The 15481-nt window shown below is 39.2% G+C and overlaps 1 protein-coding gene and 1 long non-coding RNA gene across 2 annotated transcripts; one reads left to right on the forward strand and one right to left on the reverse strand.

Moving 5' to 3' along the window:
• Positions 1-80: 80 nt before the first annotated feature.
• smarcc1b (SWI/SNF related, matrix associated, actin dependent regulator of chromatin, subfamily c, member 1b) lies at positions 81-9173 on the forward strand. The gene is made up of 28 exons (XM_034124316.1): positions 81-299; positions 632-751; positions 1269-1354; positions 1435-1516; positions 1618-1710; positions 1887-1956; positions 2053-2122; positions 2218-2293; positions 2581-2706; positions 2927-3006; positions 3097-3203; positions 3291-3350; positions 3494-3522; positions 3651-3766; positions 3865-3936; positions 4046-4159; positions 4471-4624; positions 4738-4848; positions 5001-5057; positions 5218-5476; positions 5589-5660; positions 5968-6014; positions 6118-6238; positions 6319-6452; positions 7130-7264; positions 7356-7506; positions 8609-8713; positions 8818-9173. The coding sequence occupies exons 1-28, from the start codon at positions 123-125 to the stop codon at positions 8883-8885; spliced, it is 2892 nt and encodes a 963-aa protein (XP_033980207.1). The 5' UTR covers positions 81-122; the 3' UTR covers positions 8886-9173.
• An 887-nt stretch (positions 9174-10060) lies between these two features.
• LOC117477607 lies at positions 10061-12028 on the reverse strand. The gene is made up of 3 exons (XR_004555362.1): positions 11943-12028; positions 11400-11538; positions 10061-11296 (listed from the first exon to the last, which is right to left on the reverse strand). It is a non-coding gene; the product is annotated as an uncharacterized LOC117477607 (long non-coding RNA).
• Positions 12029-15481: the final 3453 nt, after the last annotated feature.

Genomic DNA, 15481 nt, shown 5'->3' on the forward strand with positions numbered 1-15481 from the left:
ATAGGAAACCATGCCGAACAGCCATAATCTCGCTGCGTCTCGCGAGATAAATCGAGAACGCAAAAGCTAGCAGGCGCGCTAGCCAGTTTTGTTCTTCTGTATGAGATTTATCTCGTTTTATTATGGCTACAATGTCCGGAGGAACAAACCTCGGCATTCCCGGGGCAAGACTAGCCAGCTCCGGAACTTCCGCACACCGGAAAAAAGACAGCAGTCCGTCCGCTAGGTTCTGGGAGAGTCCGGAGACTTTAGCCCAGCTGGAGGTGGTGCGACAGTGGATCGGGAAGCACTACAAAAAGGTAGCTAGCTGGTTAGGAAGCTACAAGCTAGCCGCCCCCTGCTAGCTTGTCCAATGGCTCAGACTGTAAACAAACGTCTCATGCTGCATAACGTTACGTTTATACTGCCCAGCAGGATGTGTGTGATAAAGTTAATAAGTGCTTCATCTATTTACAATAATGCATGTAAAAGATGACGTGCAAATGTGGCCAAATCCTAGAGGAAAACCAGTATAAATACAACAGTAAACTGGCTAGACTATCGTAGAATGCAGTAGGTTGCATTGAAGCATTTTAACGAATAATTGTCCTTGTCATATCACTTTCAATATTTGTGTCTGTGTGTGTGTCAGTATGTGCTGGTGGATGCTCCTTCGTGTCAGGCTCTGGCTGCAGTCACCCTGCAGCTCCTCCAGTTCCAAGAGGATGCGTTTGGCAGACAAGCGGCCAGTCCTGTTCTCTCCAAACTGCCTGTGAGTCCCTCTCTCTCTGTCATTGAAATAATTGTCATAATTCAGTCCGAGTAATCTAAATCTGCAATACCTAATTGTGTTGTTAGTAGTTTCCGAAGTTTCAATCCTTTATGATTAATGTTGAGTTAATATAGTGTTTTGCAGGGGTAGAGATCACTATATAATTGCATCACAATGTATAATGAAATGTATTGGGAATTGGGTACATACATTTGTTTAACTACAATATAAATACAATTCTGCATTCATTCTGCCTTTAAGCAGTCATATTCTAGTTGAACATTGCTTTCTGGAGCGAGGCACAAAATATTTTCACTATACGTTGTACTGTATATAATATGACACATTTTAAAAGTCTTGAAATAGTATTAGCATAACAAAGGATACAATAGCACAGTAAATCTCAAAGCTTCTTTCAATTTAAATGGGAAAATAGTTATGTGACAAATAATCTTGCAAGATAGCTTAAAGACATCCAGTAAAAAAATCGGCTGTTAATTTGACAATTTCCCTGCAGGCACAAAGCTTCCTGGACCTGCGACCAGCGGGTGGACTCTGCCACATTCTTGGCACTGCCTACAAGTTTAAGGCAGAGCAAGGCTGGTGAGTGACATGCCAAACATTGCCTTTTTTCACCAGAAATGTTATTTAAATGTAATCTCTTCCCTTACATCTTTTTACAGGCGTAGGTTTGACTTGCAGAATCCATCACGAACTGAAAGGAATGTTGAGATGTTTGGTGCAATTGGAATATCACTGATCCAGGTGACACAGACACACACATGAATACACATAGACACAAACACACACAACTATAAGCCTAACAGGGACCACTAATGAACAAATTGTTTTGTGTGCGTCTACAGAACAAGGGTATGTCACTGCCTGTGGTATATGTGGACCCTACGCTGGACCAGGAGCTGGTTAGCAGACTTACAGATGTGATCGCCAAACACCAGGTAAAGTGCTGCAGAGGGGAGTTAATTATGAGCAGACAAGAGCGTAAGCCAGACTGATGTAGGAGAAAAGGTTTATAGGTTGCTGTATTCTTAGACAGAAACATATGAAACTAAGCAAAGCTCTCATAATGTAGTTCGATATAAGTGCAACAGGGTAACAGTTTGTTCTTACACAGGGTACGCTCACTGAGGACCGAACGCTCGCCAGTCACCACATCTACCCCTCACCTGCTTCTAAAGAGGAAGGTCAGTAACAGTTTGTACATGACTGTGTGTTTGTTGTCTTTTAAGTGCTTGTTCAAATGTAACTTGATACATTTTTTCATACACTTGTATTTTCAGATGAATGGATGCGTCCTGTCATGAGGAAAGACAAACATGTTTTGGTACACTGGGGCATGCACCCTGACAGGTAATGCATGAGCACACACACACACACACAGAGATGCTTACACACAAACAAACACAATGCTAACCCTTTTTGTCTTTTTTGCTACTCTTATACAGTTATGACAGTTGGCTGTCCTCAAGTGATGTTGAAGGAGAGGTTGAAGAGCCACCACATTCAGAAAAGCCGTGGCGGGTTAGTACTTCAGCACACCTACAAAAACATGATGCTGTACCACGCTAAATACTTAATTACACAACACAGTGTTCACTTTATTTACTGTATCATAAGTCTCAATTTGACTGGAATTTGGTTATATCATGATCTTCAGCTGAAACTCAAAGTCCATTAGAAAAAAATCAAATGTTTTCTTTTTATAAAATAGATATATCAATGTTACTACAGGGGTGACCGGTCTTGTACAGCACTGTATGATCTCTTGTGCGCATTAATATTAATTTTGTCTGGTGTGTGCGCTCCAGGTCCATGCTGGCTGGGTTCTGGACACGGATGTTTTCAACGAGTGGATGAACGAAGAAGACTATTGTGTGAATGAGAGGAATGTAGCTATCATTCTGCGCCGGCGTATTCACCTCAGAGACGAGCAGGTTTGTGTGATTTTGTTGCTGGTCAGCAGGGCTTTTTAAGGGAAAGGCAATTATCAATAATTCGATTTTCAGTTTCCTGGTTGAAAATGAAGGCAACAGCCAACCAGGAGACCTTCATTTTAATATTACTAAGAGTCTTGATGTATGATGTTATACCTTATGGTGCTTGATGTCTCCTTTTTCTAAATTTCTCACCATATACTTCCACCCTCTGTTTCAGGACTCCAAACACACCCCTTCAAAAAAGAGAAGACGCTCCATCTCTCCTCCCTCTGAAGGCAGGAAGAAGGGAAAGAAGGGGTGAGGAACATTTGTTTTAACCCAACAGGAGGGTATACTTTTGCCATTTCTAGGTGAAGTGTCAGCATTGATTCTTGTCTGTGTGTGCAGGCGAAGGCGTGGACCACAGGAGGAAGAGCCAGAAGAAGACTTGACCAAAGACATGGAGGACCCTACCCCTGTCCCTAACATGGAGGAAGTTATTTTACCCAAGAATGGTAAAACATTACAAAACAGTGACTTAAAAATGTGTCCCATAAACGTAGAGCATTTTGTCTCTAAACCTTTTTCCCATGTTCTCATAGTCAACCTGAAGAAGGACAGTGAGAATATTCCTGTCAAAGGAGGGACCATGACTGACCTGGGTAAGAAAAGTGTAATAGCTGATGTTAAAGGAGATATATAAAGCATGTGTTAATGTTTTTTCTATCTAAAACACTAAAGGTTATTGCATTTTTTTTCGTGTAGTCGCCTTGAGTTTTCACCCATTCTCATTTGACTTTTTCAGATGAACTGGAGGATGATTTCCCAGGAAGGGTAAACATGATTTTATGTTTCACAACCAAGATGTTTATGTAAATGCATAAGGGCCAGGTATTCTGTAGCAATTATCAGTCTATTTTTAGGGTGATGTAAATGTAATCTGTGTGTATGTGTGTGTCTAGGAAGATGAGGAGGGAAGAGGGGATATACATCGGCTTTCAGAAGGAGAAGACAACACCACAGAACAAACACATCACATCATAATACCGAGCTACACGTCTTGGTTCAATAACAACAGGTGATAAAATCCCCCTCAAACTAATACTCCAATTTAGCTTTCTTACATCCAAACTTCATAAATTAACCCCAAACAACCTTTCCATCCATATATTCCAGCGTTCACTCGATAGAGAAACGTTCGTTGCCTGAATTCTTCCATGGAAAGAACAAGTCAAAATCACCAGAAATGTGAGTACTGCAGACATCCAGACGTTACCGCTTAGGTTTATCTGTTGATAAAGATTAGAAACTGAGATTATATCTCACTTTAAAACATGGATTTTCCTGTGCACTTCAGCTACCTGGCATACCGTAACTTCATGATCGACACATACCGGCTCAACCCCCAGGAATACCTCAGCTCAACGTCCTGCAGACGCATCCTCACTGGAGACGTCTGCTCTGTCATAAGGTATAACTGTGTGTGTGAATGTGTGTGTGAATGTGTGTGGGCGTTTCCATCCATGTATTGTCTGCTGCATCTGCTACATTAACTGTGGTATGTGGGTGTTCTGTAAAAGAAAAATGCTAAATAATTAAATCTGTTGCTAATAAAACATGTGGTACGCGGTGAACTCAATGCATCTCAAAATCAGCTTTTATTTTTAATACATGACACATGCTGGAGTTGTCAGTGTTTTTATATTGTGTCATCTGTGTGGGCAGTTTTAAAGCAGCAACACGGCAACATGGTTAATAAAAATGTATGTTTTTTGTGTCCAGGGTTCATTCATTTTTGGAGCAGTGGGGTTTGATTAACTACCAGGTGGATGCAGAGAGCAAACCCCTGCCCATGGGACCCCCACCCACCCCTCATTTCAATGTATTGATTGACACACCGTCCGGGCTGGCCCCACTACAACACAAACCCCTGCAGGTAAACACACACAGAAAACATGACAACAGCTCCGTGCAAATGTGAAAGGAACGCACATTTGAACTGAATGAAATGCCTCCTCATTAACTCTGCCACTGGCTTTGCTCTCGCAGGTGTCAGCCTCGCAGAACATGTTGTTTTTCCAGGAAAAGAGCAGAGAGAAGCCTTCAGAATGCCAGAACTTTGGTCTGCGCTCCGACATCTACACCAAGAAAATCCCTAAGGTCTCAAACAGGAACAACACAAACACTTTGTTCATTTGTTTTAAAAAATATGTATTTTTACTATTCTCTAATTTCACTAATTTCTCTTATTAGGAATTTTAAAAGTGTTGGTTTGAATTATTCTAAAATTATTCCTATGACATGTGCTTCAGACTAAAGGAGTATCAGGAAGAGAATGGACGGAGCAAGAGACACTCTTGCTGTTAGAGGTAAGACAACTTACAAAGATAAGTTTCTTTCAAAGATCTTACACATGATGGCTTCCTTTTTTGCAAATGGAAATTGCTTTTTTTATTTTTTTTATGAATTAGTAATTTACCCAAAGTGGTTGTTCTCACTCTCACCTGTTCCTCTGTCCTTCTCTCTAAGGCCTTAGAGGTGTACAGAGATGACTGGAACAAAGTATCTGAGCATGTGGGCTCCAGAACGCAGGATGAGTGTATTCTCCACTTCCTCCGCCTGCCGATAGAAGACCCTTACTTAGAAGACTCCGCGGCTTCCCTCGGCCCACTGGCGTACCAGCCCGTGCCTTTCAGCCAATCAGAAAACCCCGTCATGAGCACCGTGGCCTTCCTGGCCTCTGTGGTGGACCCTCGGGTGGCATCATCTGCAGCTAAGGCCGCACTGGGTGAGCGGACTGATGGAGGAGTGTTAGTGTAGTGTGTAGGTCAGGGTATGGTTGTGAGATGGTTTACTGTATGTTTAGTGTGTGTGTATTGATTCTCTGTTTTTGTCTTCAGAGGAGTTCTCCAAAGTGCACGAGGAGTCGCTGGATAAGATCTCTGAAGCGTCCAACCAGCCTGACAAAACAGGTAACACGTGCACATATTCACACACACATGAAGCAGGGTTTCCGCTAGGATTGTTTCTTGCCGGTCAAATGTCCGGAAATAATTTATTTTACCGGACAAATTTGAAACTTACCGGTCATGTTTCAATAATAAGAATAAGAATTGTGTAGCAGACTTTCCGTTAGCAGGTAATTACCGGACTATGACCGGATATGCTGATGTTTAAAACTCGGTTAATGGGGCTCTTTTTAATATTGCTTCTGACATGAAGATGTTTCTCGTTGCTGTCCACAATGCATATCTTATTCTGTCTTTCTCCGTTTTTCAGAATCAATGGAAGTAGAGAAAATTGAAACAAACTCCACCCCCCTTCAGGTGAAACAGCAATAAGAGCTTAGAGTTTTATTGTGTCTGCTGGTGAGTTTAGTGGCTAACCTTGAGTGTGTGTGTGTGTGTGTGTGTGTGTGTGTGTGTGTAGATCTCCCAGGTTCCTTTAAGGGCAGATGGGCTCAAAGTGGAACCCAGTGTGGCCAATGTGACGGGAGAACTAGTCAAAAGCGAAAATGCTGAAAATATACTTGCAGAGGAGGGAGACGGAGGTATGTTAATATTTACAGTATACAAATTGACTGTATGTGTGTGTATGTCTGTTATTAAAGAAATGCTCTCCTTGATCCAGTAAGAGTAGATGACGACGAGAGCTTTGATCAGGCAGAAGTGGATGAGGGGAGGTTGTTGGAGCAGGATCTGGTGGATGGCAGCGTTGTCACGGCAGCAGCTGCTGCTCTTTCCTCCGCTGCCACAAAGGCCAAGGTAAAGCCCGCCCTTTCTGATTAAAATGGACCAATCACAGGGACGTAAAGTGAAGAAATGGTTGTCATTTATAAAAAAATAAAAAGCAGATCTGCAGCTGTGTCTAAGCAACTCGACATGCACCATTTTAGAGAGGATTTGTTTTAATTTACGTGTGTACAATTAAACAGAGGAAATGTTGTTCCTTTCAGCCCCGGAAATTATAAAACAAATATATCTAAGACTTAGACCTGCAAATAAAATTGAGTATTTTTTATTTTGGATTTTCAGCATGTCTGACAGATAAGAGACGGGGATTATTTTAAATAATACAAATACATGATAAGGGATTCAAATTGGCTTTGATTCAAAATATATATTTTATTGTAACCATGGGAGCTATATGAGTTAGATCAGTTATTGTCCCATCTCTTGCTGCGGAAGAGTCTCGTAATTTATTTTCTCTCCCACTCCTTACCACGCTCTGTCACACCCAATTTATTCTACCCTCCTCTCACCTCTTATCTTTTTCTTCCTTCCTCTGTGTTGTCCCTCTTATCTTCACCTCTGCTACTTTCTTCATTCCCTTCTTTCTAAACCATCACATGCACCCAGGTCCTTACTCATTTGTGGTGTCCATTTCCTTCCAACATTTACCTGCTTTTAACTTTCTCCATGTTTGCCTCATTTGTTTGCAGCACCTGGCAGCAGTAGAGGAGAGGAAGATCAAGTCCCTGGTGGCTCTGCTGGTGGAGACCCAGATGAAGAAGCTGGAGATCAAGCTGAGACACTTTGAGGAGCTGGAGACCATCATGGACCGAGAGAAAGAGGCTGTGAGTGAACATCTGCTGCTCTCAGTTTTTTGCAACATGTCCAGTAATCTGTGCGTATCATTCATACTTTTTGTCTTTGTGTATCTTACAGCTGGAGCAGCAGCGGCAGCAGCTCCTCTCTGAGAGACAGACTTTCCACACCGAGCAGCTCAAACAGGCAGAGATCAAGGTTCGTCAGCAGAGGGAGCAGCAGGCGCAGCAGGCGCAGCAGGCGCAGCCGGGATACACCGTGCAGCCAACAGGTGACCACACACACCGACCAATAATCAAACACCCTCTAAGACAGGGGCGTCAAACTCATTCTAGTTCAGGGGCCACATACAGCCAAATTTGATCTCAAGTGCGCCAGACCAGTAAAATCATAGCATAATAATAACAACTCCTTCCCTTTGTTTTAGTGCAACAACATGTACATTTGGAGAATGTTCACATTTAATTAAAGGTGGGGTAGGTAATTTTGGAGAAACCAGCTCGAGTGCGCTAGAATTTGAAAATACACAACCGGAGAAAATCTGCCACTTCCTTACAGATCCCCTCCTCCAACACACACGTACGCGCACATGACCAATGAGGGCACGAGATAAGTTTGTGCACAGATGGAAGGCTGACCGGCAGGTAGGCCATCCAGTTATTTTAGCCGGGCCGGCTAAAATGATTGGTCGTGCTTTTTACAGTACTACGGCTTCCACAGATTAATTTTTTTTATGGATTTGTTGTCAAAGCACTTCAGATATTCATTGCTATCGGGATGTTAAGAGCATTCCATGGAATATAACAAAAAGTGTATCTCGAGCCGGTTTCTCAAACTTACCTACCCTACCTTTAACTATCTTTTTTAAAAACACTTTGAACAATCTGACATTTCTTAAGAAGAATAGTGCAATTTTAACAAGTTCATGCCTCAGTTTATCATTTACACTTGTTCATCACAATTGACAGATTACAGTGTATCTACATAGACACAAAACACTTAGACACAGGTATCTGGAACTGAACAACATAGTATTTTACTTTATGATCAAAGCAACTTGTCAAGATCTGAAATGATTTTACCCTAATTTCCACATCTATGTAGTAAACCTGACCAACTGAATTGACACACCACCATACAAACTTAAGTGGTAACTATTAAGGAAGAAGGTCAAGTTATCCCCCTGCCTTGTAAATGTATAAACTTGCAGTTAATGTCTTCTCTGCGATGTTTACACTTTGCAAAGTCGTATGCTTGACACACCTGCTTTAAAATTAACCCTCTGAGAACGCAATGAAACGAGTCAAGTGTGTTTACTTCTTATCTGTTAAATCATTGTTTGTCCTATATCTGTGGTTCTCTCCATACTGCAGCTGTGCCTCCTGCTTCAGCTCAGCCCATGCCCAACAGGATGATTCCTGGTGGAGTAAACGCCCAGACAATGGCTCCTCGACATCCTGGAGCTCCCAATGGCATGTGTGAGTATTGCGTACTGCTGCAATAGCTTTAACGGGATGTTTTGTGTTATTCTTTTAGCATGTTCTGATTCTGTGGGTGTGATCTTCTTCTGTCACTGTCTCAGACCCGTCCTCTCAGCCTGATGGGATAGCACCAGCTCAGCCGGGCCCTCCAGCAGCCAGTCACAACTGAACAGACCAGAACAACAAAATGCACACATACCAGTCCTCCTACGTCCGAGAAAATTCAAGGAACACCGGCAGAAATGTTCAGTAACAATTAAGAAGTTTAATAACGTAACTATTCTGTACTAGTCACATGTTTATAGACACACAAGCACATGGACGCAGTTAATGTGTAATTTGGTCAACGGCTCAGTCCGTCTTATATCTGTGAATTATTTGTGCTCTGCCGTCAGAGTTGAGGAATCTGAAGATTTAACTCAACTCATTAAAGTTGTTTTACATGAAACCAAATGTATCTCTTGTTCTTGTCTAGCTTTTATTCAGTGTGTGTCTGAGTGTGCACTGTGTTCACTGGTGAGGAGCAATTTGGGTTTTAGATATTTTGTATTGTATTGAGGAACTGTTTCAAAGGGTTTTTTGAGGGTAGGGGGTAGTTTGTTGCTCACAGATGAAATAATATCGAAAGTCTAAACCATCCTTACAAAAAAAGGTGGTTAAAGCGTTATGTAATAAAAAAGGACAAACATTTGAGTGTAGTTTGACAACATTAAAGAAATATATTTAGGTGATTTGAATCCTTTCACTGCATAGGTCTGAGCCACTTTCACAACACATTGCATTGGTCTGAATGTGCCCATTATGAGCACATCGACCTAAACCAAAATGTATTTTCATCGTGTATCAATATTGCAAGAAGAGGAGATGCTATAGAAACTGGATAGTGCCAGACCCATGTGGCATGTCGGAACAAAGACACAAGAACAACTTTTTATTGTGTTCCTGACGGCTGATTCCTGGTTCCCCGTCACGGATCAAAGGCCAAGTGTGAGTATTATATTGCATTGAATCCACATGCCAACTTTCTATTTTGAGCACATTAGAGACATTCAGCGCAATCACTCCAATGACCATCTTTGTAAAAATGTGAAGATGAAATATAGAAATAAATGTTTCTTATCTAGCTTCATAACTTTCATATACAATTTATGACTTGACTAATTTGTTACAAACTAGATTCAATAAGTTATTGAGGAAACAATATGGGTGAAAAAATTGTAAACACAGACTTATGCTGTAAACTCTTTGGTCAGTGCAAAGAGATTATTAGTTATTGTCACAACTTCATGAAATTGAATTATGTGTTGCTTTCATAGCCGCTCCAAAAGATCACAAGATCAAACCTTAATTTCAGAGCAGAAACAGGCATGTTTCCGATTTATTTACTGACAGCATAGCCATAGAGTAGCCATATTTATACACAGGATTGCATTCTTCTGGACTTCTGGACTTCCTCTTGAGTAAAGCCTTTTGTTTGTTTCAGCAGTTGTTGCTTGGCTCCGGTGAGATGACCTTTGTCTTGACGAATTCATTCCACTCACGGTAAGTTATCAGTATAAAAGCAATTAATGGGTGTTTCTTGTATCCATTCATTTTAGAATCACAGTCTTAAATCTGCCTTAATCCAATAAATGATGATAGGCAGTAAAACAATTTTTTTTAAGTTTACAGACAATAAAACGAAAGTCTTTTAACTTTTCCACTAAACAGTTTTGATTAAACAACTTGACTGAACTCAAAAACGTTATGTAAAAAAAGAACATTGAAACCATGATTTCCCCAAATATGTGACTAACCACAGAGAAGAATGACCACGGCAATATATGTATACTATTGCTTTGGTACCTTTTTAATTTTTTTTTAACTATCTGTCACTTTATCACTCAACCATATATATGCACCCTATCACCTTTAGTACCATACCCATTTACAGAACCCAGCTAAAGCCATCCTTGATAATCTATTTCTCTCTTAATAGCAATATTCCAAGAAAATATGTAATGTGAAGTTGTATGTTTGGTTCCTATTGACGGGCGTCTCAATCTATTGGTTGAGCATATCATTTATATATTTAAATCTTATGAAAACTAGATTTGTGGGATGCATTAACATCATTCGGTTTAGTAAGCCCTTTGAAAATAGACTTCATTATACAAAGGCCACGTCCTTAGTGTTTCTTCTGCTAATAACTTCTTCGGCAGAGGCACCTTAGAAAGTCGTGCTTCTAAACACCATGCCATAGAACGCTCAGTCAGATTGAGTTATTTTGTAACAAGATACTTAAACAAAATGTGTCCTATAATAAAGAGAAGTAGTGTTTTGAACTTTCTTGATGCATAAAGATAAAACTTTAAACTATTTTGTGCTTTCCTTCAGATGGTATTTACCCAGGGCAGCAAGTTTGCATGTAACAATAGATCAAAGGGTGTGTTCAAAATGCAGTTATTGCAGCTATTTAGTCAGATAAAAATAGTCTGCCATCTTTGTTTTTATTGTCAAGCATCCATTTATATTTTCACAGGTAAATATAGAGGACTCAATGATCCTCTCTAATCAGGTCCTTTGTGGCTTTTCTTTTCTCTAAAAAAAGAAAACAAATGATAATAACATGGTTAGGCATTTCAATTAGAAAGTAGGTTATTATTTCATCAGACTTTACCAGAAATATTTTTATATCACTTACCAGCTGTTTGTATGCGACAACTCCCACTGCTGCCAATGCTGCCACTGTCGCAACTCCTATTATGGCAGTAGTGGCTAAAGTCAAACCTGATAATGCAATTGTTATCCCATTCATCCCAATGATGAAAGTAAAAGTTTCCCTAAAAAGAAAAGAGAAACAGTCAGCATGTGTCCTCATGATTTGATTTATGCCATGACATTTGGTAGAGACATTTATGTTCCCCTCACGATGACAACTTTGGTAATGGTTTGACATTTTAGCAACATTTTAATTTGTACTTTAATGTAAGCCTGTGACCAAGAACCTGCAAACCTCTCATCACTCTCAACTTTACTTTATGTTTTGCACTAATCAGCAAGGTTAGGATGCTAAAACACTAAACACTGTACATTTTAGCTGAGCTTTGCAAACCATTGTGTCATTATAAAACCTCATAGAGGAAGCATCCCCCCAGTAATGATGCTTAGAAATGAACTCTTTATGACATTCAACCTCCTCTACAAACAGACTCTAAAACCTTAAGTTGAGAGTACAATTACTTACGCCGTCAAAGTCATCCTGGAACCCTTATTTCTCTCTCCTCAGAAGTTGGTCTTCTCTGGGAACAGTCTGTTCAGACTCAATGTGAAGCTGTGTTTGGTTTCAGCTCTACCTGTTTCCAGCCTTCTTATGTGGATTTCAGAGGAGGAGGGTGGGGCTACAACTACTCTTAATGCATGATTACAACTTATTGATTAGGTCATTTCTGCCCTGTCCCAGTTTTGAACATTGGCGGTGGAAGTACTTGGATATTTTATTTGAAGTATCAATACAACAGGGAGGAAACACTTTAGACAGCTAAATGTTTATCCTGTTGTTATCCTGTTGTTAGGGTGTACAGGTTTTTAACACACAGAAAGTAATTATACGTGTGCACTCTCAATAGCTTCAAAGGTCAACTCAAAGAATGGTTGAGAAACAAACAGACGTGCAATCACCGCTAAATGCACTTTAATACAGGGGTATCTCCTCTTGCACAATATTCCAAGAAAATATGTAATGTGAAGTTGTATGTTTGGTTCCTATTAACGGGCGATATTTTATTTGAAGTATCAATACAACAGGGCAGAAACACTTTTTGTACACTATACAAGTAAATGTTCGTCCTGTTGTTATCCTGTTGTTAGAGTTTACAGGTTCTTAACACACAGAAAGTAATTACACTTGTGTACTGATTAATCTTTGTATTTTAGGTTCAATTTAATAAAAAATGCTAAAGCTTACGGTATATAATTCATTTGCCAGGGTTGAGAAACACTGATAACCTCCATAAAATGTCTTCTAAAGGCCAATGTTCAAAGTATGTTTTTCATGATGCACACACTGTAAAACAATATAAAGTCACAATTTTGTCTTAACCTGTTAAGCCCCAAAGACCCCTTCGGCGGGTCTTTTTTTTTTTTTTTCACTACACTGTGTCTCAGGGCTTCTTAATATTAAAACACTATGAATGTGTCATACCCTCCTAACGGGAAGAAACTCAGCTAACTGATGATACGAATAATTTTTACCGAAACAAAACACAAGTCTCACAAGAAGGGTCTAAATGAGCCCTGAGCGAAAACATGCTAACGCACTTAGCACAGAACTCTAGCTATACCGATCGATATACTTATTGGATCTGCACAAACAAGCTTTTAACATCCTGAGATTCCACAGATTATAGAAATATAAGTATCATCACTGAGCGATTAGAACTCGCGACAGGGGAAGCAAATACAGACAACACACGACGTAGCTTTATAAAAGATATGCTCACCTTTAGCTGTTATTCTGATCAAAAGTTGTGTTCAATGGCATTAAAACGAGAAGAAACGCGGCTGAAGGTTAATCCATAGGTTAATCCAATGTGTCTGTCACTTTGAAAAGAATATTGATAATCCATAATTCCATTTTTATGCAAAAATCGGAGAATAAATATTAGCTGCTAATGGTAGCCACCAGAGGTTAGCGCAGCTTCCGGTTTTTGCTACGCGTCACTCTCACTCCTTATTTGGTAACGTGTATGTGGAACTTTCCCTTGATTCCATTGGCTCTAGCGGTTAAAAAGAGATGTCAATCATAAAAATGTACCAAGGGGGGCCAGAGATAGGTCAAATCCACCCAAATGACCCCAGAAATTGTTGTTTTTTGCTAAATCTCTCTAAAAAGGTCAAATTACACTTGTTTTGCATCAATCTTGATACAGGGTACTTATTATATGTTATAGTTTGGATTCCTAAAGCTTTTAGTCAACCATCCCATCATTCAAGGGTGGTTTTCACTATAAGTAATGTGTTCTTTTTGCACGGACACAATAATTTACATTTTTTTACTATGTTCAATCTGAATTTACTTTAAAATAAAAATAAATCTATATTGATTCTGACTTTTCTACATCCAACTCACAGGTTTATCATTACTTTGAGAAAAAAGATTATTAATTTTCCCCTTTTAGAAGTGAAGTTATGGTCATTTGTTCTGGGAATGTCATTTTCGAGCCTGAGACCTGGAAAACAGGCTTGGGGCTTAAGCTTTACTTATGCAACAGCACCTAAAATGATATTGCTTGTTTGAAGTAAATATGTCAGCACTTTTCTTGTTGCCCTTTGTTTTGTTTGAATCTTGATGGTTTATTTATTACACTTATTGTAAGTTGCTTTGGATAACAGCGCCAGCTAAAGGCTCTCTAATTTAATGTAATGTGTAAACACTGTTGCCTTTTATTTGGAACAATTTATTTGCAAATCTTAAATTTTACCGGATACAAATTCTGAAAACAAACAAACACAAAACTGAATATTACTTTATGCAACTTTATGTTTATTTTAATTGAGTACATACAGTGGAATGACAACCACTTGTGCTCAGCAACATTTGGTCTGCGCTCCGAAATCTATACCAAGTTCTCACACAGTACCAGTTTCATATTTTCATTTAACCCCCTAAAGGTTTCTTATTTGTTATGCACTTATTTAACATTAATTTGTTGTTTGGAATATATATTTTAAAATCCTATAATTTCAAACATGTTGTTATTAAGTGTTTAAAATGCATTTATTAGAATGATTCTAAAATGATTCCTTTGATATCTGCCTCAGACTAAAGGAGAAAGTGTAGGAAGGAAATGGACGGAGGCGTTCTTGCTATTAAAGGTAAGATGTTTTTGTCTTTTTTTACATTTGTATTATCTATCTTCATAGCTATCACATACAGTTTATGAAATGACTATCATGTTACAATCTAGATTCAAAAAGTTATTGAGGAAAGAAAAAGGGTGTAAGCATGGCGAACACAGACGTATTGTGTAAGCTCTTTGGTCAGTGTGTAACTAAAGGAAGTGCAAAGAGATTGTTAGCTATTTTCACAACTTCATGAAATTTAATAATTATGTGTTGCTTTCCTAGATGTCATTGCAAAAAAATATCATAAGATCAAACTCTAGTTTCAGAGCAGAAAAAGGCATGTTTCAGATGTATTTACTAACAGCATAACAATGTTGTAGTATACCTAACACATGATTGGATTGTGTCTACTGTATTTCCAGTTGGATTATATTCCTTATCTTGAGCAAAATATTTTGTTTGCTTAAGCAGTTGTTACTTGGCTCCAGTGAGATGACCTTTGTCTTGTTGAATTGTTTCCAATTTCCAAGTTATCTGTATAAAAGCTCATGACTTTCAGTTTCATTCTTACTCATCAAGTAAGAAGAAACAGTCCCACCAGATTTCTTAAGGCCAATGTTGAAAGCTTGGTTGTTCATGATTCACAATTTTTTAAAAACAGTATAAAGTTAAAGTTGTGTACACTGTTAACTAACTTGCAAATCTCAAATATAAATAGATACAAATTCCGACGACAAAATAGAACCGAATTCTACTTTATTCCATTTTGTGTTTATTTTTATTTTCATCATGTTTGTTGTGGAAATATTTTCCAAGGCCCATAACTTTGACCCAGTTTATCAGTTTGTAATAAACTCACTGAGCTCAGGCACTTGCAGCCTTGGCTGCTGTGCTCTCAGTGTTTTGTCTCCCTGTTCCTGCCTGTTGGCGTCAGCTGAT

This window comes from Trematomus bernacchii, unplaced genomic scaffold (assembly GCF_902827165.1).
Source record: "Trematomus bernacchii unplaced genomic scaffold, fTreBer1.1, whole genome shotgun sequence".
Taxonomy (NCBI): Eukaryota; Metazoa; Chordata; class Actinopteri; order Perciformes; family Nototheniidae; genus Trematomus; species Trematomus bernacchii.

Bases quoted from the DNA above. Each gene is read 5' to 3' on its own strand.
- smarcc1b (XM_034124316.1), top strand. From the start codon at position 123: ATGGCTACAATGTCCGGAGGAACAAACCTCGGCATTCCCGGGGCAAGA. The intron at 4,160-4,470 runs GTATAACTGTGT...TTTTGTGTCCAG, and splicing joins GACGTCTGCTCTGTCATAAG to GGTTCATTCATTTTTGGAGC. The intron at 5,477-5,588 runs GTGAGCGGACTG...TTTTGTCTTCAG, and splicing joins TGCAGCTAAGGCCGCACTGG to AGGAGTTCTCCAAAGTGCAC.